Consider the following 24,731-nt stretch of genomic DNA (forward strand, 5'->3'; position numbering starts at 1 on the left):
TTTTGTTATCTTCTTTTCGTTTTGCTAATGCCATTTTTTCTTTTCCCAATGTTATTTTGTTCGCTACATTTTGAGCTGTAAGAAAATCAAGCTTATATTGTTTTTGGAGTAGCTCATGATTGTTTTCGAACATTCCTTTGAATTGTGCAGTTTGTTGTTCTATTGCGGTAATAAATTGATTGCGCTCATCCGAGAGTTTATGCTTCATCTTTTCCTTCTTCCTTCCCGTAGGACGTTCACCTACATTGTTCATTTCATTACAATGTTCATCAGTTCAAAATCATCATTCAAATCAACAGCAAATGAGGAAGAGCCTATTGACTTCTCGGTTCCGAAAGATTGTGATTGTGATCCTTCGGAAGGTCTTTTTCGACCTCCAACATTTAGCAAGCTCCCAGTTCTGCATGCCTTTGACAATCGGCCATACATGATCAAACTTAAATCCGCCTTTGAATTTGGGATCTTGTTTTACTAACTCCTTTGCTCTATCAAGCTGTTATAAATAAAATATAATTCTAATTAAACAACGCAATTAAAACAAAAAATAAGAGAAAACTAAATAACACAAATTTACAAGATACTCACAATATCTTGTTCAGATGCACCACTTGGGTTCATGTTCTCTATTTGTTGAATGCACCCTCTTAGTTTGCTAACCGCTGTTGATATATTTGCCCAACGACTATGCAGCGATCTTGAAGTTCGATCGGTACAAATGTGTGCCGGTAGCATTTGTTTATATTCTTGTGCAATGTGTTCCCATAAATCTGGTGCAGAGCGATCATTGCCCTTTTTCAGGATCTTGGGCAATATCCATAAATATAGTACAAAGGAGTTTATCTTCTTCATTAGAGTATGAAGAAGTTCGGATTGAACGTGACGATTTTGACATATTTCAATGACTGTTAAACTAGAAAGAGATATTGATATTCAAAAGATAGGTGATATTACTTCTAAAATCGAATTTAAGTATTTATAGAGATATAAGCATACCAATGAACGGATGTGATCTTCGCGATCTAATCTAATGGTTCTAAACAATTCAGATAAAAGCTGATTCTTCAAAGATGCATGTGATATCTTTTATTGGAGTATGTGTGGAAAAGGACAAGCGTACCAATGAACGGATATGATCTTCACGATCTAATTTAAAGGTTCTAAACAATTAAGATAAAAGCTGATTCAAAGATGCATGTGATATCTTTTATTGGAGTATGTGTGGAAAAGAACAAGCATACCAATGAACGGATGTGATCTTCACGATCTAATCTAACGGTTCTAAACAATTCAGATAAAAGCTGATTCAAAGATGCATGTGATATCTTTTATTGGAGTATGTGTGGAAAAGGACAAGCATACCAATGAACGGATGTGATCTTCACGATCTAATCTAACGGTTCTAAACAATTCTGATCATGCCTATAAAAACGTTTTTCATCACCAACAAATTGAGCATTCAACCCATTATCATCTATCTCTAAACATACGAATTCAAATATGAATTCCAACACTGGAAAACGTCCTATGCCATTTTCTTCATCATCATCCTCATCATCACCAGATTCTAAGCACAATCTCGCAAGTGCAATACGAGCACAAACACAGTTATTAACCCATGCATATACTAGCCACAACCTTGCCATAGCTTCCTACATGGAAAATATGGATAATCAACCCCCAAGGCATGGAGGTTCGACTTTTGGTCATAGAGTGATTCATCGTGATTGTGAAGAAGCAGATCGAAGATTATGGAATGATTATTTTTCAGAGTATCCAAAATATTCTGAAGCAATGTTTCGTAGATGATTTCGAATGAGTCGAAATTTGTTCCTACGAATTGCCAATGCTGTTAAAGGCCATTGCAACTATTTTGTGCAACGGAAGGATAGAATCGGTAGACTGGGCTTATCTACTTTACAAAAAGTTACAGCAGCATTTCGAGTTTTGGCGTATGGAATACCAGCAGATGCAGCAGATGAATATATCCAGATTGGAGAATCAACTACAATTGAAAGTTTGAAGAGATTCTGTCGAGCAATTGTAGAGGTCTTTGGGGAGCGATATCTAAGAGCACCTTATGCTAATGATGTTGCACGGTTGCTTCAAATTGGCGAAAAACGTGGTTTTCCAGGGATGCTTGGGAGTTTAGATTGCATGCATTGGACATGGAAAAATTGTCCAACTGCTTGGGCTGGACAATATGCTGGGAGGAGTAGAGAACCAACTATTATTCTTGAAGCTGTAGCCGATTATGATTTGTGAATTTGGCATGCACATTTTGGTATGCCGGGGTCGAATAACGACATTAATGTGTTGGAGAGATCTTATTTGTTTTCCAATCTTGCAAACGGTATAACACCTCCTTGTCATTATGTTATTAAAAGACAACAGTACCACACTGGATATTATTTAGTAGATGGTATATATCCAAAATGGTCCACATTGGTACAAACAATTCATGAACCTCGATGGCCCAAAAAGAAGTTATTTGCGATGATGTAGGAAGCGTGTAGAAAAGACGTAGAACGTGCATTTGGAGTTCTTCAATCACGATTTGCAATAGTTAAGGGACCGGCACGTTTTTGGGATAAATGTGTATTGCATGATATAATGTCATCTTGCATTATAATGCACAATATGATCATTGAGGATGAACGTGATGAGCAAGCAGATATACAAGGTTGGAAGGAAGCACCGACTCCTGAAGTTGATATAGCTAGAGATGAGAATATTATATTTCAAGAATTTCTTGCTCGAAATAGACAAATTAAAGATAAATAAGCTCATTATGCACTCCGTAATGCATTGATTGAGCATTTGTGGGAACGATTTAATAATTCCGATAATTAAATGTACTAGATGTTGTATGTTGTATTATTATTGTGGAATAAATTAAATTTTCAAAAATGTTGTTAAATTTGATTTTTTTAAAATAATTAATGTTAATAAAAATTATTATTTACATTACAAATTATATTTTATATTAAACTAATTAAGTTCGAACTAAATTATATTAAACTAACTAAATTTGAACTAATAATTGAAAAATAAAATTATTTTAGTGTAAAAATTTGATGTTTTGGTGTAAATGGGTTGGGGATGAATAAAATTTGGTGTGAGAATATGCTGAGAATATTCCTTCTGATGTGACATTTGCTGAAAAAATTTGGTGTTTTGGAAATGCTCTAACGCCAAAATGTTTGGTGTTATGCCGTAATGCAATCCCTCTTTGGAGCAGTCCAATTTTCATATTTGGCGTTTTGGGGTCAGATTTTGCAGTTTTGCATCTCCCGTTGGAGATGCTCTAATAAATACTTCATCTCATCATTAATCAGAGTTAATATCCGATGTGATTCATTAATTATTAGAATTTCACAACTTTAATTCTCCATTTCTAAACTTGTTTAATTTTATTTCCAATTATATAATTATTAAAAAATAATTCTCAGTCAAAATTAACACTAATGACATGTATAATTGGGCACCAAACTAAGGTTGCTGAGTTATTGTTATTTATACATTTATTATTTTTTAAAGTTAAAGTGTGAGAGCCCTAAAAACGATGTATAATTTCACCTTTTGTAACAAGATATATAATTTAAGAATAAAAAATTTATTCTATTGTTTGATTCGGTTAATAAAGTTTGACTAAAATTATTTTTATTTCAATTTTTCATATATTAACTTTAGTATTAATATACAAAATTTATATATTTAGAAATTACATTAAAAATATTATTAAACAAAAAATCTAATTTGAAAATAAGTTTTAAAAAACTAAAGAAAATTAATAAAGAAGAAAGAGTTTGTTTAATTTGACCAATAATAAATAGTCAATATAATAGGTAAAATGAGATAAAGAAAGCATTATGTTTTAGAAACAATTTAAAGGTGTCATTTCCTCAATATCCCTTCCACCACTTCTCTCCTCTTCTTCCATTTTGTTTTAGGGACCATTACAATTTACTAAAAGCTATATTGGAGCATTGATCAGTGATTGCTTTATTAGGGTGTGTTTAGGAGATTGGTACATTATATTACTTTCAAAATTTTTGTGGTTGAAATGATTCACGGCTCTACCCAACTTTTCAAATAACAAATTGAGACTCGGGCTTAGGTAGTATAGTGGTTCGTCGTCTAATTTGATGTTACGATGGAAGGCGGTAAGTATGGTGTAAGTATTTTCCCTAAATACAATATATTATAATATATTGTATTATTGGGTGGCTGTGGTGCAAGTAGGAGATTGAGTCAATTAGTGACTTAATCTGTTATGCAACTCAGGATATTCAGTTAAGCTTTAACTGAATATCTGCCTATGTTGATGGCATGTAGGCTTCTAAGCAAAATAGTCCTCCCACAGCTCCTGAGTTCAGGACACGCACCATCACGTATTCGGGAGAGAAGTGGTAGACAAAACACTAATGTCCATTCTGCAGGTTTACCATCCCAGAGACAATACCAACAACTATGGCTGGGGATATTCGGGCGATCCTAAAGCTTCCGCTGCAACGAGGCAGGTTACTCGTTTACTACAGTTCATGTTAGTCTAAATTTATTATCTAACATATGGGTGTTCGAAAACATGAATGGAAAAAGGCTAGAACGAGGAAAGACATGAATTAGATTACTTGTACTGCAGAAAAACTAGAGTCTAATTAACCCGTTGTAATTACACAACTTGTGATTGAGTGATAGATTGGATCTACGGCTCCCCAAATTTCTCCCAATCGCACACCTCATTAAATAATATATTTACTAGCTAGTCTAGAAGATAAGTTATTGGAGTACTACTTATGGTGATAGTGTATATTAACTTGAGCCTATGCTTGATCCAGTGCAAAAGAGTAAATAATGTTCTTATGAAACAAAACAAATGACCTTAATTCTGTTGAATATATACAATTGTTAATATTATGTGAAAAGGGTAGAGTTAGAAAATGAAAGTGACGAATTTGACCCTGAAGAACTTGATACTACAAGTGAAAGAGAGAGTATTAGAACCCCAAAGGGTGTTTGGTTTTCAAAATATTTTGAAGTAATACATTTTCCTTTGTTATGCCTCTGAATCAAAAGGGTATCGTCTCTGGTCTCATGATTCTCAGAAAATCATTCTGAGTCGAGATATCACTTTTGATGAAAATGCACTACTTTCTTTTGGGAAAGTTCTCAGTACAGGTGAGACGCAAAATACTGGTGAAAAGGTGGAGTTTGAGTTTAGGCCTATTGATAGTGTTACTACAGCTGATGGTAATACTAAAGATGATGCATCTACTAGCGTCGCACCTCTCATCGAGCCACAACGAGAGTATTCCATTGCTATGGATCGTCCTAAGAGGACAATTAAAAAACCTGCTAAGTATGCTAGTGATGATGAAAACAACTTGATTGCTTATGCTCTTTCAGTCGCATAGGAGGTTGATGGTGATCCATCCTGTTATTTTGAGGTTCTTCCTATTGCTAATTTCAAGCAGCGTTTGAGTTTAGTCGACTATTCCAGTTGTTAATTCCATAATGAATTTGATCTAAGGTGGAGATTGTTAAGAAAATAATTAGTGGCTCATATCCATGAAGACATTTTCCCTCAACCGTTGGCATTGCATGCTCCATGTCCACCTTGCATGTTTTCCGTAATTGGCTCTCCTTCTTGCAATTGCCGCATCTTTAGTTCTTTTTGAATGTATAACTAGAGTAGCATTTGCTTTGTAATAAATCATTCATTCAGACATCATTTGAATTCATTTTATTTATTTTTCCCTTACGTAGCATATATATATATATATATATATATATATATATATATATATATATATATATATATTATTCATTCTTTCTATTCTTTTATTTTATAATATATATATTTCCCTTATTCCTAATTCTTTTGTCATTATTATATTTTCCCTATTATTCAACTTTTATAATTTTCAATTTTCGATTCTTCGCTTTCGCATTATTCCCCTATATTCCTAACATATATCAATTCAAGATTGAGCTCTCATGGCGGTAACTAATGTCTAAGAAACAGCAGGTTTACGCCACAGTTTTACAGAGAAATATCTGTGGTAAGTATTGCAGTAGCTCAATAGTAGGAAGAGGTTATTATATTTAAATTTGGGGGATTGACTTTAAAAAAAAGGTCCACATTAGCACATTACTAAAAAAAGTTTACATCATGACATTACAGTGCCATATCATCAGGGCAACTGGGAAACCTGTAACAAATTCTAGGTGAAAAATAATTAATGGTTCATGGATTGAAATATCACTTATGAAAGATCAGGGTTTGGCATGAAGAATTCGTTGTAGTTTGTGGTGCGGGATTGCACTAGCCTAAAATTTTCAACAACACAAATGAAGTAAAAAAAAAAATCACATAATATAAACAACGGCAAACAGAATGTAGTGTTTAAGGTGAACAAAATGTAAGTATTTTCTCACATAATATAATACAATATAATATTAAGTGGTTGTTGTGCAAGTGAATGATTAAGTCAATAAGTGATTTAGTCCGTTATAACTGAATATCTACCTATAATGATGTCACATAGGTTTCTAAGCAAAATATTCTCATCACAACTATTGTATTTCGAACACGCACACACCATCTAGTATTCAGGATAAAAAAAATCACATAATATAAACAACGGCAGACATAATGTAGTGTTTAAGCTAAGGTGAACAAAATGTAAGTATTTTCTCACATAATATAATACAACATAATATTAAGTGGTTGTTGTGCAAGTGAATGATTAAGTCAATAAGTGATTTAGTCCGTTATAACTGAATATCTACCTATAATGATGCCACATAGGTTTCTAATCAAAATATTCTCACCACAACTATTGTATTCCGAACACACACACACCATCTAGTATTCAGGATAAAAGTGATAGACAAAAACACTAAACATTATTCTACAAGTTTATTACCACAACCAACAACAACTATGACGTACAAGAGATATTCAAATGATCCTAAAACTTTCATTGTCACGAGGTTAGATTACTTGTGATTCAAGTTTCATTCAGTTTATGTTACTACTCCGTATATATTTTATATCTAACACAAAATTGAATTGAAGTTCTAGTCGTCTCCTAGATACTCTTTTGACACATTTAGTTAATTCCACAAGAGATCCATTGTCTTTGATGGCAATTCTAAATTTAGTCCTAGATTATCGTTTTTGTCATTAAACATCCCAGACTAATATTTTTTAAACACTTTTAGTCCTTCTTATTACTTTTTCTATTTTTAGTAATTGTATTTTTGTCTTTTCATATTTTTTTTTTGTTATTTTTCGATTTCAACCGGTTTAATTGGTTTAGACATCTGATTTTTAGTAACCATATTTTTCAATCGGTGTTTAGTAAAGTCCTACAATAATTAAACCAAAAAAATAACAAAAGAAAAATATGCAGTGAAAAAAATATCCTTACTAAAAGTAGGAAAACTTATATGAGAAGGACTAAAAAGTGTTCAAAAAAATAATAGTCTGGAATGTTAAATGACAAAAACAATAGTTTGATATTAAATTCAAAAAATGCCACAAGATACTAAAAGTAGAAAAACTTATATGAGAAGGACTAAAAGTGTTCAAAAAAATAATAGTCTGAAATGTTAAATGACAAAAACAAGATATTACTAACTCTATTACAATGTTGTATCTGTTTCAACTGAATAAAGTATAAAGAGTCAATATCGCATCCACTAAGACTTAAACTCACATACTCCCCTATAAGAAAGCAACTTAGTGTCATTGTATCACAAGACCCATGGCATAATTTCATTTAATATTTATATATTTATGTCTCCATTTAATATTTATATGTTTATGTTTTGGTGGCGTAGTCCAAGTGCCATGAACTTTTGATAGTTGCCACCATCATACCATAAAATATTATAAAATAAATTTTCGATTTTTTTTTTTTTTAAGTTAAGCAGACGGCAGACCATCCTTTCCAGAAAGGCGTGTTTGGGTGACGCAAATCATTACGATGATATATGGCCTCCAAAATTTATTATGGAAATCACCCACCAAATATTTGTATGGACAAAAAGAACAGTATGCATTTGTGGGACGTCTTTGGGCAAACATATAATTTTAAAGTAAAATGCTAAAAGAATTAGTTTAGAGAGTACTATTCTTGTTACACATCATATCACTCACTAATCAAGTAAAAAGGAAAAAAGATAAAATGAGTGAGTTGTACTACATAGACTCCCAAAATTTTACTCCCTCATTTATACTTCCTGAGTGACAAATCAGGATTGGTTATTTTCATCATGTGAGTCCACAGCAAAATGTCTACATCAAGAGCATGTGAGAGAGACTACAAGTTGAGAGTTGAAAACGAGAGTACACCAAATATTTTCCAAAATGAGTTGCTCCTTAGTATTAATGCATATAACTTTTGGATGGGTCGATGGGTAGAGAAAAATTTTAAGAGGTATTTAACTCATTAATGTTAAAAATAAAATCAGAAATAGAGAGATAAGGGAGAAAAGGAGAATCATCTCTTCATTCATCTGTGTATTCATCATCTGCTCTTTTCATATTACAACCATACATATATGTAATATACATTTGTAACGGAATGTAATAATGGTAGACATAAATGTGACAGTTACATCAGTTACATAATCAACTCATAATGTCCACACTTAATTATATTTATAACACTCCCCCTTGGACATTATAACACCACGATCTTGTAATCGATCACTGACAAAGCTTGGATTACTGAGGTCGTCGATCGATCGATTGAGGATGGCGATGATGTTGCTGGACATCAGAGACAACACCGGACGGCTCCAAGGCTCCATCGCTGACCTGAAGACGGCGAATCGCCGATGGAGACAAGTTCACACCTCAACGGCGCAAATCGGTCAGAATATTACGCACCCGATCCAGCTCTTGTTCCACCGAATTGGGAGGCGGCTGACCCACCTCCATGATCGCCTCGACGTGACGAAGAAGGTGGACGGAGCCGATCGCCGGTTTGAGGCCCGCCGGCGCCGAAAATTGTGAAGACGTGGCCGAACCTAGTTTTTTTTGTTTAGAGCAAAGTGCCGATAACGTGTTAAAAATAAAATCAGAAATAGAGAGATAAGGGAGAAAGGGAGAATCATCTCTTCATTCACCTGTGTATTCATCATCTGCTCTTTTCATATTACAACCATACATATATGTAATATACATTTGTAACGGAATGTAATAATGATAGACATAAATGTGACTGTTACATCAGTTACATAATCAACTCATAATGTTCACACTTAATTATATTTATCCCAATTAACTCATTTTTAAAAGTCCAAATTTGAGATCGTAAGTTTATTGTTAAAAATTTTGTGCTATTAAAAGTATAGCCAATTTATATATAAAATTTATAGTTTAGTATCAAATTATAAATATTGGGGTAATTCTACTGAATTTTTTTAAAAGGCCAAGTGAACTATAACTCATTGGATTACATCCCAAAACGTACAGTCAACGTTAAATTAGCAGCTAGGTACATGCATATATGCAGGCATCCAAAAAAAAAAAAAAAAACAATAACCTTGCAAGATCATCTGATCAGCTGTCCTAATAATGCATGCAATAAACTATATCAGTAGTTACCCAAAAAAAAAAAAAAAAAAAAACTATATCAGTAGGACATGTAGCATGCAAGCAAGCTAAGCTAAGCTAAGTCATCTTCCTGGTAATTAGCTCCTTAAGACTGACAGTATCCAAGTCATCTTCTTCAGTTGGGCGGAGAAGCAGAGGGAGGAGAAAGGGAACAAGGAGCAGCAAGAATTTTATCTCAGAATTCTTGTGCATCTCAAGGTGATGAGACAAAACCTTTTGGAAAGCTTCAGACTTTTTATACCTCTCAAGATGATAGGCCAATTCCTTTTTGTGATCTTTAGAGCCTTTGTACTTCTCGAAATGCTCATCCAACTCCTTCTCGAATGTTTTAGAAGCCAGATAGTCTTTAATAATGGCGTCTCTGAATTTCAGAAATCTGTCTGCAACCAGTTCGCCCAGGTCAACATTAGTTTCCTGGGCCACCGTCTCCTCCTCTTCTTCTTCTTCTTCTTTTTCTTCTTCATCTGCCTCTGGCGACGACAGATCCTCTAACCTGCTTTCCAGCACGCCGCCATTGTAGGCCTGCATCTTCTTCTTGTACTCGGCCATTGACTCTTCTGCCTTGGCTATGTAGGGAGCTTTTTCGGATTTTGACATACACTTCCATCTTTCGCTGGCTTCTTTACTCACTACACACACTGCATTATTGAATGGATGCTTTGTCTTCTTAAACTCCTTGAGGAAAAGGAAGAAAGAACTAGATGGTCTCTTTGGCTTATTTGGATCCTTTACCTTATTCTTCTTCATCCTTAATTCACACACAGTTTGGCGTTCATAGGTCTAGTACATATGGCCGGCCTGGCACACAGATCCAAAATATAAGCATGCAAGAGATCCAGATATTTGTCTTTAATGGCAGAAAGCTAAGCTAGCTAGGATTTGATATTTTCCAGATTAATAAATACTCTCCACTTCTTTTACTTTCTGACACACCATCACCGTTACCGTCATCTTACTTGCAACACTTCTCTTCTCTATACTAACTTTCTGACACACCATCACCGTCAGTGTCATCTTACTTGCAACACTTTTTTTTTTTTTTACCTCTTCTCTTCACTATCCTAAATACTTATCTCCTTTTAATATGGTCCCTAAGAGCATCCACATCAGTGGATATTATGGAGATAATGTCAGATGAATTATTTTGGGTGGGAATAATAACAGATGTGGGGTGGGGTTATTTATCAAAATATTTGTTCTGCAAAATTGGGGATAATGCAGAAAAAGAAGAAAAGGAAAGAGAAGAAAAAGGAGGCTGCTGTGCCCGTTTGCACGCGCCCGTGGGCGCGTCATGCGCGCCTGACCCTTTACTTTTTTTTTTTTTTTTTGTTTTTTAATTTTTGATTTTGATTTTTTTATTTTTTTTTCCTCCCCTTCCCACATTCTCTCTCCTAATCACTCTTACATTATCTCTCAATTCTCCTCAACCATTGTGGATGCTCTAATAATATATTGGGAGTGTTATATATTATGGAGTATATATTATGCCTTTAATTAAATGGCATAAGTTGACTGCTTATTAAGTATTAAGTATAAAACAAATATGAGTAATGGTATACCCACTACTGGAAATTATGGAATTTTCGACCATCTGAAAGTGATCTTAAATCAAGTTGAAAGCCTTGTTCCGACCACTTTTGATATCCGGAAAAATCATTGTTCCTATTTCCGACCACTTTTTAGTATCAACTTGATTTAAGATCACTTTCAGGTGGTCGAAAATTTTATAATTTCCAGTAGTGACCGTTAAACAAAATAACTCAATATATAAGAACACCAGTGGTTGGAAATCAATATTGTTTTTGCTTCCACTTTTGTTTACTTTAATTCTTTGTTTTAAAAACAAAAACAAAGAACACGGGAGGCATTGAGTTGGTTCAAGAACACGGGGCTTAGGGAGGTTGATGTGGAGACGGATTCACAACTTTTGTATAATGCCCTTATTGAACCTCCTTTTTATTCTGCTTTTTGTTTAATTGTTGGTGATTTAAAAGAATTAGCATCATCTATTATGGATGTTGATTTTAGTTTTATCAAGCGATCTGCGAATCGTGTCGCCCACACTGTTGCTAGGGAGGCCGTTTCTGAGTCAGGTTGCGGGGAGTGGCTTGATGTGCCACCCCTTTTCTTGTTCATTGTCTTGCGATTTAATGAATTAAACTTTTATCATAAAAAAAGATTGAGAATAAAAACTTGTTACCAATATTTATTTTTAAAATTTATTCTCCACTTACTAAATTATATATATATATATATATATATATATATATATATATATATATATATATATATATATATATATATATATATATATCTAGTTATTTCGTCTTCGTAACAAAATGTGATTACAAAACATTACAAATAAAATTAAGTACACCATTAATGATCATAATTTGCTCAGTGCTCGTGATGTCCTCACACAACTGTGGCACTTGGCATTGATGACTAGCTCATATCTAAATTGTATGATATCATTTCTACCTTCACTAGTGTGAAGTTATTTATCTAAGCAAATACACAGTCATTAATATATTACACACTAGCAATTAATATGGACAACAATAACATAATACATAACCAAGCAATAAACAGCTAGAAAGTTCTTCATTCCATATCACTATATCAACAAATTAAACCAACAATAAGAACAAGCGGAGCAGATTAACTTAATCCACCACATCCTCAATCCAAAAAGAAGGATAAATTATTTACAGTACTAAAGTTAAATATACAGAATGAAAACATGAATTGATGCAAATCTGTCAATTTGTCTCCATATATATAAAGTTCTTCACTTTATCAACAAATCAAACCAGCAGTAAGAGCTCTCAGTTCCTTCTTTAGTGTGTTTTGCAGCCACTCCTAGCTGAGTTCATGATGAAAATAAGAGCCACATTAATTTACATTATGCAATAAAATTTTTTAACACAACAAGCTTTTTAAACAAATTAAACCAGCAGTAAAATTTACTTTGTGATAACACAAGCATTTTGCCCTTTTTGAGCTGAAACAATGAAACACAAATCACTAAAGTAGGAAAAATTGTCTGCATTCAGTGAATTTTCAACAAAAATTCAGATTCAAATTGCAAAGAAAATCCTTAAATTGAATAATTGATCCATGTTGCCATGTATGAAGTATCATTTTCTGGACTTCCATCCTCTTCTTCCCTTTTTTTTTTTTTTTTTAACTTGCAACAAAAAGCCATGAGACTTTCATTCTATTAGCATATATACATCAACCATTCAATGGAATACCTGAACCAATTTTCTAATAGTATCTCATTCTTGTGTTCTAATGACACCAAGTTGCTCTTTCATAGGAAAAGTTGTGTATTCGAGCCTCAGTGAAGTGATATTAACTCTTTGTGCTTTATTTGGTTGAGAAAGTAGTTGTAACCAGATTTACTCATTCTTGAAAATTTGAAATTTAATAAATATTTTATTCTCTGATTATTGTTAATTGACTAGGAAATATTTATCCAATTCGGTAACTATTGCAAACTGAAATTGTGCAGAAGCATACTTTGTATAGCTTGTGGCCCATCCCATTTCACATTTAACTCATCCAGTCAAAACAAGAATAAATTTGTTTTGGGGTGTTTTATATATATATATATATATATATATATATATATATATATATTTTAAATTCATTTACAGAGTCGAGAAGAGATGAAGAGGCGTCCCTCTTCTCGGCGCAACCTCGCCTTCCTCGCCACGACGCCTCCAGCGCAACCGCGACACTGCCCACCACGACGCCACCGCTCGCCACCTCCAGCGCAACCGCGACACTGCCCACCACTCGCCACCAGCAGCGCCGGTGCGCCACCGCTCACCACTCGCCGGATTCTTCTGCTTCATGCCACACGGCCCACACCGTTGCTTCGCAAATCGCAACTACCAGGTTCAACTCGTCTTCTCAATTCTCAAACTTCTCACCCTCCGTTCAATACTTTAATTTGTTTGCTTAATTTTCATCTGCTCACTGCCTATCACCTAATTTTGCCATAATTTGATTGTCTTAAATCCTAATTTGCCCTAATTTTCTTTGTTGAATTGGCGAATTGCAGAGTTAGCTATGGTGTATTACCGTATTGGCTTAGGTTTAATAAGAATTATGTGGTTTAATTTGCAGTGTTGATTGTTAGGCAAAATAGACATTTACTCACTCAACATAATTCCGTGACTCTGTGAGGCAAAATAGGCAAAATAGGCATTTTGTTGGTTGCTTGGCAATTGGCATAATGTGAAATTATGTGAATTATATATGTCGAAGCTGACATTTAGGCATTTAGCTGTTAGGCCTTTAGCTTGGAATTAATTGAATTATGTTGCCTCTTGGCTGTTACTCATTCAACATAATTCTGTGAGGAAATGAGGAATTATATGTTATTATGTTAATATGTTATGTTAGGCATTTGTCATAAATAATGTTAGGCATTTGTCATGAATAATGAATTATATGTTAATATGTTATTTGTTTGTTGGAAATTTGGTGGAAACGGGAAGATATTTGGACTATACGTTGGTGTATTTGCTTCTAAAGTTGTCTTTGATCCTACCGGTTGCAACGGCTAGTGTGGAAAGAGCATTTTCTGCTATGAAGTTAATCAAGACACCTTTATTGAATGTATTATATGCATCATTAATTCATTATCAAAAATAATTTGCTTTATAACATATTTTTATTCAAGTAATAGATGTATCCGCATCAGACTTGTCCTCGAGAAAATGGTAATTCAGAATTTACTATATACTACTTTTAAGTAGGTCCTTTTTACTTAAATTGTATGTGAATTGCTTTATCTCTAAACTAGACATCTTAAATCTTGAAAATGATAAGGTTCTGGTTCTTTTGTATTTTAACTATATTATCTGTATCTTTACTTCTTTGTCCCCATTGAAGAAAAATTCTGGGTCCGCCACTGCCGTTAAGGTATTTTTTAAATTAGCTAGGTAGATCACCTATTTCTTCCCTACCAGGAAGCACATAGCAACACCTATTTTTTCCCTTCATTTGGGTTGATTGAGAGTGTGAATAACATGACATTGTAAACATACACAAGAGGAATTTATTCAAATGAAACACCTTTAATTTTATGCTATTTCGATAACAGAAATTTCTCTTCTTCCGTCCCTTTTTAAAAATTTATAAAGACAAAAAAAAATAACACATTTTCTTCATGAGTTATATACTTATAGTACTTTTTTCCTTAAAATTATTCAAGTGGTTATTTTTCTCCCTAAAATATTAAATGGACATATTTACCCTTAAAATAAAATTTTCATTTATTTTTCTTCTCCAACAAATTATGATCACGATTTGTTTCAAACTGGACAGACACTATAGCAATCAAACTGAAATATTCCAATTATAATTTAGAATCGAAACCTAATATTTAGAGTTTATTAAAATTGCAAATCGAAATGCCTGGTTCATGCATGTTTCGAACTGACAAAGAAAATACATTTATTGTTAAATTTAGAGTATTTTTTTTAAAATAAATTTTAATAAACTAAAATTCAAATATTGGGTTCTGGATCTGAATCATAACCGGAAATTAAGTATGCATAAGTTGTTTATTTAAGACAATAGATAGAGAGAAAACTTAAAGATAAGCAAAACAACTCGGACTAATTATTTTGAGGTTCTCCTTCTTCTTCTGCGAGGTTAGGATCGAAGAAACCCGAGTAGTAATTTTCTCATGCAAAATAAATATAAATATATAAATTAAAAAACGAGTGGTACCTAATTATCTCAAATATTTATTTATTTATTTATTAATTTAAGATGAAGAGTGAGTCTCGCATTTTTAAATACTGCTATAAATAGAGGGTTCATTTTATTATCTCATAAACAGAGAACAAACAAATAAAAATTAAAAAGAAAAAAATTAATCGATCAAATTAAAGCACAGATCGAAAAAATATAATGGCCGTCGCTGAGACGAAATTGGTTGCAGTGTTTGTGGTATGCATGGTGGTCCTGTCCGCCGTGAACGACGGCGTTTCCAAGGCGGAAGCCGGCAGCGAGGCGCCAGCTGGCAGCCCGGCGGAAGCCGGCGGCGAAACCAATCTGTACAAGGATTGTTACGAGACGTGCATGAAGAGCTGCACGAAAGACTGCAAGACGAAGTGTGACACTGAGTGCAAGGACACAGAGGCCAAACTGAAAAGCGTTGAAGGTTAGATGATGATAGGCATCTGATCTGAGGTGAATTGAATAATAATGTAGTTATTTAGTCGAATAAATTCTTCTTTTTTTTTAAATTTTTTTAAATTATTAATTACCTATATATATTGTACTGCATGTAATTGAATGTTATTCATTCATTAATACTCCCTAATGAGTTACTCATTTAATTAAAAAAAAAAATTACATATTAAAATTCTTGGCATTCGATCACCATTGAAGAATATACTTTGTACTAAGATCAAATTTGAGGATCAAATCACTCGAATTTTGAAGGTCCTTTTATGGAGTGAGACATTCAATTATCCTTTTATAAAGGAACCATGTTTAAAATGTAAGTACATTTTTTTTTTTTTTTGATAAGAAATAATCAGGCATATGGCTATATATTCCTCTTAGACTTATTGCATCATCTTCAAAATATATTTTTATGTGTAAGGCTTCATAAATCCAACCAAGGGATCCGTTTTTGCCAGAGGTCCTTCTGTGTAACAAAGGATGTGTAGTCTAGTGGTTGGTGCGGTCTGCCCGTGAGGTTGGTGCGGTTTAAATGTGCCACACAATGTTTGAAAATGCACCAGAATGAAAATGCACTCCACAGTGTTTGAAAATTGCACCACAAAATTGCACCACAAATAATGATATATTTTCATACACTTTGTGCATTTATGCCAACCTAATAATGTTACAATTAGGGATGTCAATCGGATCAATCTTTTTGTTTTGGGCGGTTAGGCTTATCGATTTGGTTTAAACTTCATAGCCCAAATTCTAAAATCTTGGTTTGTCGGGTTTTTGAGCCGGTTCAACTAAAAGTTTTGACATTAAACTTTTAATTTTAATAACTTAGCGCATATATACTAACAAATATTAACTTGTACATCATTTAATCAACCTAAACCTTCACTCCCAAATTTCAACTAAAAATAATTACTATATTTACATGTACTATAATATAATAATTATAATATATTTTTTTAAAATTTTTCATTAGTTATTTTCATAAAAATATTTTATTCTGTAATAAATTTATTGATATATTTATTAAAATTTTATTTTAAACTTAATACAAATATTAAAGATGAGCTTACATATAAACTCTTGTATATTTTGTTTTATATCACTTCTAAAACAAAAAATAGTAGTGATAGAGGTAGCCACGTGTCGGTTCAAAGTCGAACCAATCTTGAACCGGCTCGGAAAAAAGTGGGCATGGGCCTCATTGGGTTTGAGCCGGGCTTGCCTCGAATTGGAATTGTTAAGGGCCGGTTCAGGTCTTTTTTTAAAAAAATTCGGGGCCTAGCATGGAACTGGCCCATGGAAGGCCCGAGCACAGTCCAGGCACGGGCTCGGCTCGGGCAAACACAACCAATTTATCCCTATAAATACCCTTATCCAATTTATTTTTATCACACAAAAATTCTTAATCCTACACTCTCTTAGTTCTACTCACAACAATTCTTCATAAATTAAAAGCAAATCCAATTTAAAAGTCTCTTATAAATTTTTAATTTATCACTCTAACATAATTTAGTGAGTAAAAATTAAATGAACTTTATAAACTATACTATATTTTATATCAAATAATATCAAGTCTTATATAAAGTTTTAATAGTACAAGACTACAAGTATAAATGTATTTAACGTCATTTATAAATTTTAGTTTAGTAGAAAATCATGTTAATTTTAGATTTTGAGATTAATAATTAAAATATTATTTTTAACAAAAAAATATTAATTTTAGAAAAGTGTGTGACTCTGTGTGTGCGCGCGTGTGTGTTATTATTGTATCAAGAGGTTGAAGTAGCTTAATTGGAAAGAACTTAAATTAGTTACTAGGGTTTAAATCTTTATTTCAAACAAAATATATCAATTTATAAAAAAAATTATATATTTAAAAAATATAACAAGTTACGGGTCTAGCTTGGGATCGGCCCACAAGAAGCCCGGGCCTAGGCCCGGACTAGTAGTACAATCCTTAATGATTGTTTCATCATTAGCATCCACATTTTGCAGGTTATCTACAATAACTATAGGGTTAGGGATTCACAGGAAGGAAAATTGAACACATGAATTTTGCAAGTGGTAAATGAAAGAGGATGAAGTCTTGTAATTATCAAAATGTCTTTCGATTTTATAGTCATTGAATGAAAATTCAAACGGAGGACTACATTGAGCAATAACACAAGTTTGAGATTAAATTAGGCCATAAAAGTCATTTAGAACGAAATTAAGAAAAACCAGCGTAGGATCATTTGGGTATTAACTCATTTAAAATCATTAAGTGTCCTACCTACTAGTCGGCACCAGATGACGAAAGCCTATAGCTAAAGTGTTAAATTGTTGTTGCTATCGCAGATGAAGACCTATTGTTGGTTTTAATGATCACCGGAGTAGTTAAGCGGAGGGCCAACACAACTAGAAAACTTAAGACAATGGTTGTCGGAAAAATAACCTTTTTGTTTGCTCTTGTGTGCATGTGTAAAGCTTAACATTTTTCAAAGTATACAAGACCTATTTATACAAAAACTAAGGGACCCAAACTAGGCAACTCTATCTTGTCATAAATGCAGTCGATCTTCCTTTATACCACTAATTCTCTTTCCTAAATACAATTGATCTTATTTCCTTATAGCCTTTGCATTTCCCACCGCCTTCCGCGAGATCCGCTCCTCAAATCTTCTATGGATTCCGTCGTATCTTCTCCACCTGTCCGTATCCGCCTAGCTGTCCATAAGCAATGTTTAGCTGAGGAACTCGTACTGCCTCGCGTACGCCAGTCCGTTTTTCCCAGTGCTCATTAGAACATCTCATACTGCCTCAGGGACGGTCGTCCCTAAGAGCGTCCCTCTGTGCTCTGTTCACTATTTAGACACGATTTTTGTCATTACTACATGGTTTTCGACCATGTTCGAACCATATTCATTTTTTCCACTTCCTTTCATATTTTTAAGTTAGATTAGGCTTAGATTTAAGTTCATTAACATATTTCAAGCTTGTATTGAAGGATATACACTTGGATTTCAAGATTCTACCATCAATTCAATAGAGAAGCTTATTTTCCCTTTTATCTCTTTATCTTGCAATGTTTATGTTTTACATTTATGTTTTTGTGTTCTTTATGCTATTGAATATTGAGTAGTTAGTTTATGGACTTTAGTTAGGGTTGTATTATGTATCTTTAATGGTGACCATTGCGTGTGGGAGTAGAATACTTACCCCAAAGATCAACATGAATAAGTTCAAAGCATGCATTAGTAGAAGTATGACTAATAGAAAATGGTAGACGCGTTTGTTTGGACATATGACAAATATGACAAAGTTCATGAAAGTCAGAACAATTTAATATAAAAGATAAATGCTTAAAAACACTAGGTGATGGGTGGCCAAATCTAGAGTGCCAAGTGGCAGGTGTAGTAGAGATTAATGCAGTTGATGAAGGGGGATGAAAAAAATATAGGTCGTTGCGTTCATAGCTGTAACACCCTGTGTTACGGCCTTTAATTCCGGATTAATTATTTAATTAGTCCCGTTAATAATAATTAAATATGATTTAATTTGGTTAGGTTTCCCTTTAATTAATTAATGAGGTCCACCATGGATCGTGGACCCTTGCCTAAACTAGAGTTTTAAGCCTATTAGGAATAAAAAAGAGTAAACATTTTACTATTCAGATTCTAATTAGGAATCCTAGACCCATACATCTATTAGGAATAAAGAAAGTGGGCATTTACTATTCAGATTAGGATTAGGATTCTTGATTCTATAAATAGGGGATTAGAAAGCAATTAGAACCCTCACCACTCATAGTTATATTACACAAAAATATTCCCGGGAGATCCTTTAATATGCATTCCTATGCTTGTGTCTTGATAAATCTTTTATGATGATTATGATGCGATCTTGATGTTGATGAGATGATTTTATGTGTTGATCTTGATAATCTTGATGATTATGAGAGGATCGTGATAATTGTGTGTTGTTCTTGATAAATCTTGATGTTCTTGGTTTTAAAGATAAAGTCTGATTTTGTGATTTAAATACGATTAGAGCCCTAGGTTGAATCATGAATTTCGTGTTGTGATATTCTTGGTATATTTGGGTGGGATTTCGCATGTTCGAGCGTTGATTATGTTTATAAGTCATGTTAGGTTGTATTCAATATGATTCTTGGTTTTGATCCATTACTTGACTACTTGGCGTCGTCGTTTGCGTTTAAAAGTGTCTAAACATGGTTTCGGGTTTCACGAAAGATCCCGGGACCGAAATATTACAAAAGAGTCAGTGGGGGGTAGGGGAACCCGCCACCTACCCGCTGCCCCTAAAGGGCATCACCGCCAGCAGGTAGGCGACTGCTCGCCGGGCACCCGTTGCCCAGCACCCGCCGGCCACCCGCTGGAAATTCCCAATGTGGGATGGTGGTTTCCCCGTTTGATGTTTCCCCGACCCCCGAGGTGTCCCAACGGACCCCGTTTGTCGTGCATATGTCTAGTTTGATGTTTCGGGTACCATTCGTAGGATAAAAGAGTCTTGTGTATTGCATGCTAGTTGAATTGGTATTCCGTTGGCCTAGGTGAAAGATGTATGAACCCCTTAGGAATATTCCTAGTATGTGGATGACCACGCATAAGTTTATTCATACGTTTTCTCCCCCTTCCCAATGTGCTAATGTGGGTTGCATGTGCTTGCTATGCGTTATGTGTGCATGATACCCCAATTTGGTTGCGATCAAATTGGCTATACGGGCAGTTGGATGGGTTGTGAACCATCGGCTGTTAACCAGGCCGGTTGCGATCGGTCAGGTATATAAATATTATATAGGGCTGCGGTCCACCGTTTGGTTGCGTTCAAACGTTATAAATGAGCTGCGGTTCATAATCTGGTTGCGATCAGAAATACACTTTTGGGCTGCGGTCCACCATTTGGTTGCGATCAACCCCTTCGTGTTGCGATATGAGGCAGGGTGCTGCGGGGCCGTGTTAGCGCTATATGCGCTGACCCTCATGTATGGGCATGCGATTGGTACTGTGGCGCCACCAAAGTGTGCTTATGTGTTGAGATAATGATTGAATAATGATATGAATGATGTGAAATAATCTTGTGACCTTAGGGTATATGCTAGTATCTTTATTTGAATGATTATAACTGTTGAATGTGATTGTCCCTACTTGTTGAGTCTATTCCCGGTTTTAAAGCTAGAGTCTCCTAAGTATATATCTTCCTGCTTCAAAATGGTTTTCCTATATATATATACTAGTTTTTTTACGCACATTGCGCGATTGAGATAATGCCCAATGTTTTTTTTTTTTTTTTTTAAATGAGTACTATAAAATATATTAATGCAAGATTATATTGAAATTGTTCATGCATAGATAATTGAATGTTGAATTTGCGTATTTAAATAGGTAATTCTAAGTTTACAAATGTAAGATAATATAGTCAAGATTGATTATAATTGTCAATAAAATAATTGTATGGATATGGTTGAAACCAAATATGGAAAATAAGGGAGAGCAAATAAAAATTAGGGCATAAAATATTAAATATATACTAATATTGAAAATCTAACTGCTGATTGTCAAACAAGGACATTGCGATGATAGTTTTCAACTTCAATTTGTTGTGTGATTTGAATACTCTTTTTGTCAATAAATCCCCAAAGTAGTTAATATCATTGGCTTAATTATACTTTTTTTAATAAAAATTATTATTATTATTATTATTATTATTATTATTATTATTATTATTATTATTATTATTATTATTATTATTATTATTATTATTATTATTATTATTATTATTATTATTATTATTATTATTATTATTATTATTATTATATGTATACCCTTAGGTCATTTTACATGTTAATCTAAACGGCTAATTTTTTCAAATATCTTTTTACCAACCGTTGATATAATTTGCTGGTCAAATCCGCTAACGCTAACTGCTGATTATCAAACAAGGACAATGCGATGTAGTTCTTACTTCAATTTGTTGTGTGATTTGAATAGTCTCTTTGTCAACAAATTTCTCAAGTAGTTAATATGACTGACTTTATTAATTATGTTTTTTTTTTAATTTTTAATTTTTTCATGATATTAATAAAATACTTGGTAAATAAATATATAACATTATTTTGTATTATAACTTTGATATTTAATTAAAAAATTATGCACAAAAAAGATAACAGACAATGTAGTAATATAATTAATTGATTAATTTGAATGTAAAGAATTTTTGCATTGGAGAAAAATAAAGACAATATAACCAATGAAATTATTTCTCTTTTTTTAATTTATTGATAATGAATAATTATTTTTGAATAAAGACATTGTACACACATAATTCTAAATTAAAGAAATGCATATGTATTATTTTTTGTTGTAGCTACTAAATTATTAATTAATTTAATAAGAGTAAAATAGAGTACTAATTATGCAAACTTTAATTTAATTGGGATGAGGTTCGAACCTGAGACCTTTCTTATTAAAATCAATGAGTAAGTTAACGGTGAACTAACAGAAACTAACGGAAAAAATAATATTTAACGGAAAAGTTAACGGATAATCATATTCATTAAGTATAAATTAGGAAATCTTAAGGAAAAATTAATATCTGATCAATCTGAGCCATTCATTTGATTAAAAAATTTGACCGCCATTTTTTCTACCCATTATAGGCCTAACTCTCTTGGGCTCTTATTAGTATATATATATATATATATATATATATATCTTCTTTATTATATATAATAAAGCAGAATCCTATGGCCACAATTTTTTGGCTCCAATTCCCGCCAAGAAAAAACGGTGACGTTTTAGTTGTTAAGAATTTGGCTGCGTTTATGAGACTTATTGTATTAATAAATGTGACTGACTTTTGAGAATCATTCAATCAGTTAGGAGTTCCTTTGTTATCTAAAACGAAAGCATTAAATAACAGCTATATACACTACTTTCATTCTACCTATAAATACAGATTGAAGCATAAATCTCGGATAACAATTACAAATTTTAGAGATTGATTAGAATACAAATACATTTCTGAGATATACACACTTAAAAAATCATGCCACCAATTTCCAGGCCAGTGAAGTGACCCCTTTGAAAACCACCAGTGCTATGAAGCTGCGTTGTGTATTGAAGGAGTCAATTTGGCGAGGCTTTGAGGAGTCTGTTTTTCATGCTAGAGAACAGCATAAACTCTCTGAGGCTGCAATTTATGGAGAAACAGGAGCTCCGGCAGGACTACAACTGAATAAGGGCATCTCATTTTCAGATATAATAGCGGGTAAGCCTTCCAGGTTAATTCTGATTGAATAGTGAATGAATGTGTTAACTCAGTCTGTGCACCAATCGATTGTATAAATGGGAATGAGAATTTCTTCCACTTCTAATTCTGATTGAATAGTGAATGAATGTGTTAACGCAGTCTGTGCACCAATTGATTGTATATATAAATGGGAATGGGAATTTGGGTGTATCATTGCCTGAATCTGGAAAACCTAACAATAAAAATTCATACCTGCAAAGTGCAAACTGTTTGTGAAAATGTCAAGGTGAATTCTAGAAATAATTTGGTCAAGGAAGGGAGGATGCTACAATTAACAAAGAAGCGTGGTCACAATTTGCAAGAGGAAACACATTGCTCCAAATAGAGGTAAAATCCAAATGCATAACTAATTTGAATCCTTTAATTCAACTAATACGTTTGTGTTTATGTTAGTGTTCTCTTATCTGTGTAGTGTTAATTTCAATCCTTCTGCCCAATTGTATACTCTATGCCCATCACCAATTGAAGTCCTTAAACTGTCAAAATATAGTTGGTGTATTTCAGTTGAAAAATTATGAGTATACAATTGGCTCACATATGGATCACACAAAGGTAATCCCTCTTCTAATTTCTACTGCACTTCTTATGATGTATAAAATCTCACAGATAACAGTTTTAAATTATAGCACATATAGAAAGAATTTATCTACAGGTTAGGTCATTAAGCTTACATACAAGTTGAATTTCAGATTATCAATATACAAAATCTATATCTATCTTCAAGTAGAAATCAGACAAAAAAATATTAAAAAAAAAAACTGTTATCTAACTAAGGTATTTGAGATGCTGTATACTGAAATTTGGGTTAACTAATGCAAAATTTTAACATAACATTTAAGGATCTTAAAAAAGCAGTATACATACATGCATGTTAAAATCTTACAGTAAATATAACATACTGAAATAATTAAGACCCGATTCTGTAGAAGATTTCTTCTAAAAACAAAAATTTTATCATGTTCAAGTAAACGGTTACCATAAAAAATGGTTGTAGACTACCGCTTTTGGTAAATTGACGAAGAGCTCTTCTCAGTACATATGCCGGCAACACCTGCGGCTGAAAAATCACGGTTAGAACAAAAAAATAGCAACGATCAAACATAAGAAACACAGATCTAGCTTAGAAGAACACCAATATTGCTTTGAAACAACCGATTCGTGAAGATGTGGAGATAAGAGAGATGTGGAGGTATGAGGGATGTCGGAAAACAAAGGGGATAAGAAGTTTATAGAGAGAGACAGAGCACCACCGGTGTGTTGATGGTGCCTTTGACTCTTTATAGAGAGAGACAGAGCACCACTAGATCTATAAGAGAAATGCATCAAAAAACCAACTACCCTCATGCATGATCATGATCAAGATCTAGGATTTCAACTTGATCTATCGCCATTTTGTTACTCTACAGAATAAAATAAAATTTGCAAATCTGGAAATATACTACTGTAATAAATGTAAATATAAAACATTCGAATATCAATAAATCCAGATATGTAAAAAGATATGCACAAATTATAGTATATGTCACTCTGCATGATAGGAAATCAACAAGATCATTTCCGAAATCTCTAAAAA

The 24,731-nt window shown here is 33.3% G+C and overlaps 1 protein-coding gene, 1 long non-coding RNA gene and 1 pseudogene across 2 annotated transcripts; all 3 read left to right on the plus strand.

Annotated features, from left to right (window-relative positions):
• The first annotated feature begins 1,662 nt into the window (after nt 1-1,662).
• On the plus strand, nt 1,663-2,781 carry LOC109154403 (annotated as a pseudogene).
• A 1,614-nt stretch (nt 2,782-4,395) lies between these two features.
• LOC109154347 lies at nt 4,396-24,731 on the plus strand. Its single transcript, XR_002049683.1, has 4 exons — nt 4,396-4,409; nt 18,154-18,160; nt 20,407-20,408; nt 24,658-24,731. It is a non-coding gene; the product is annotated as an uncharacterized LOC109154347 (long non-coding RNA).
• Nucleotides 15,465-15,972, plus strand: LOC109154346. Its single transcript, XM_019302160.1, has one exon. The coding sequence runs from the start codon at nt 15,566-15,568 to the stop codon at nt 15,821-15,823; it is 258 nt and encodes an 85-aa protein (XP_019157705.1). The 5' UTR covers nt 15,465-15,565; the 3' UTR covers nt 15,824-15,972.

The sequence above is a fragment of the Ipomoea nil genome, unplaced genomic scaffold (genome assembly GCF_001879475.1).
Source record: "Ipomoea nil cultivar Tokyo-kokei standard unplaced genomic scaffold, Asagao_1.1 scaffold2647, whole genome shotgun sequence".
NCBI classification, from domain to species: Eukaryota; Viridiplantae; Streptophyta; class Magnoliopsida; order Solanales; family Convolvulaceae; genus Ipomoea; species Ipomoea nil.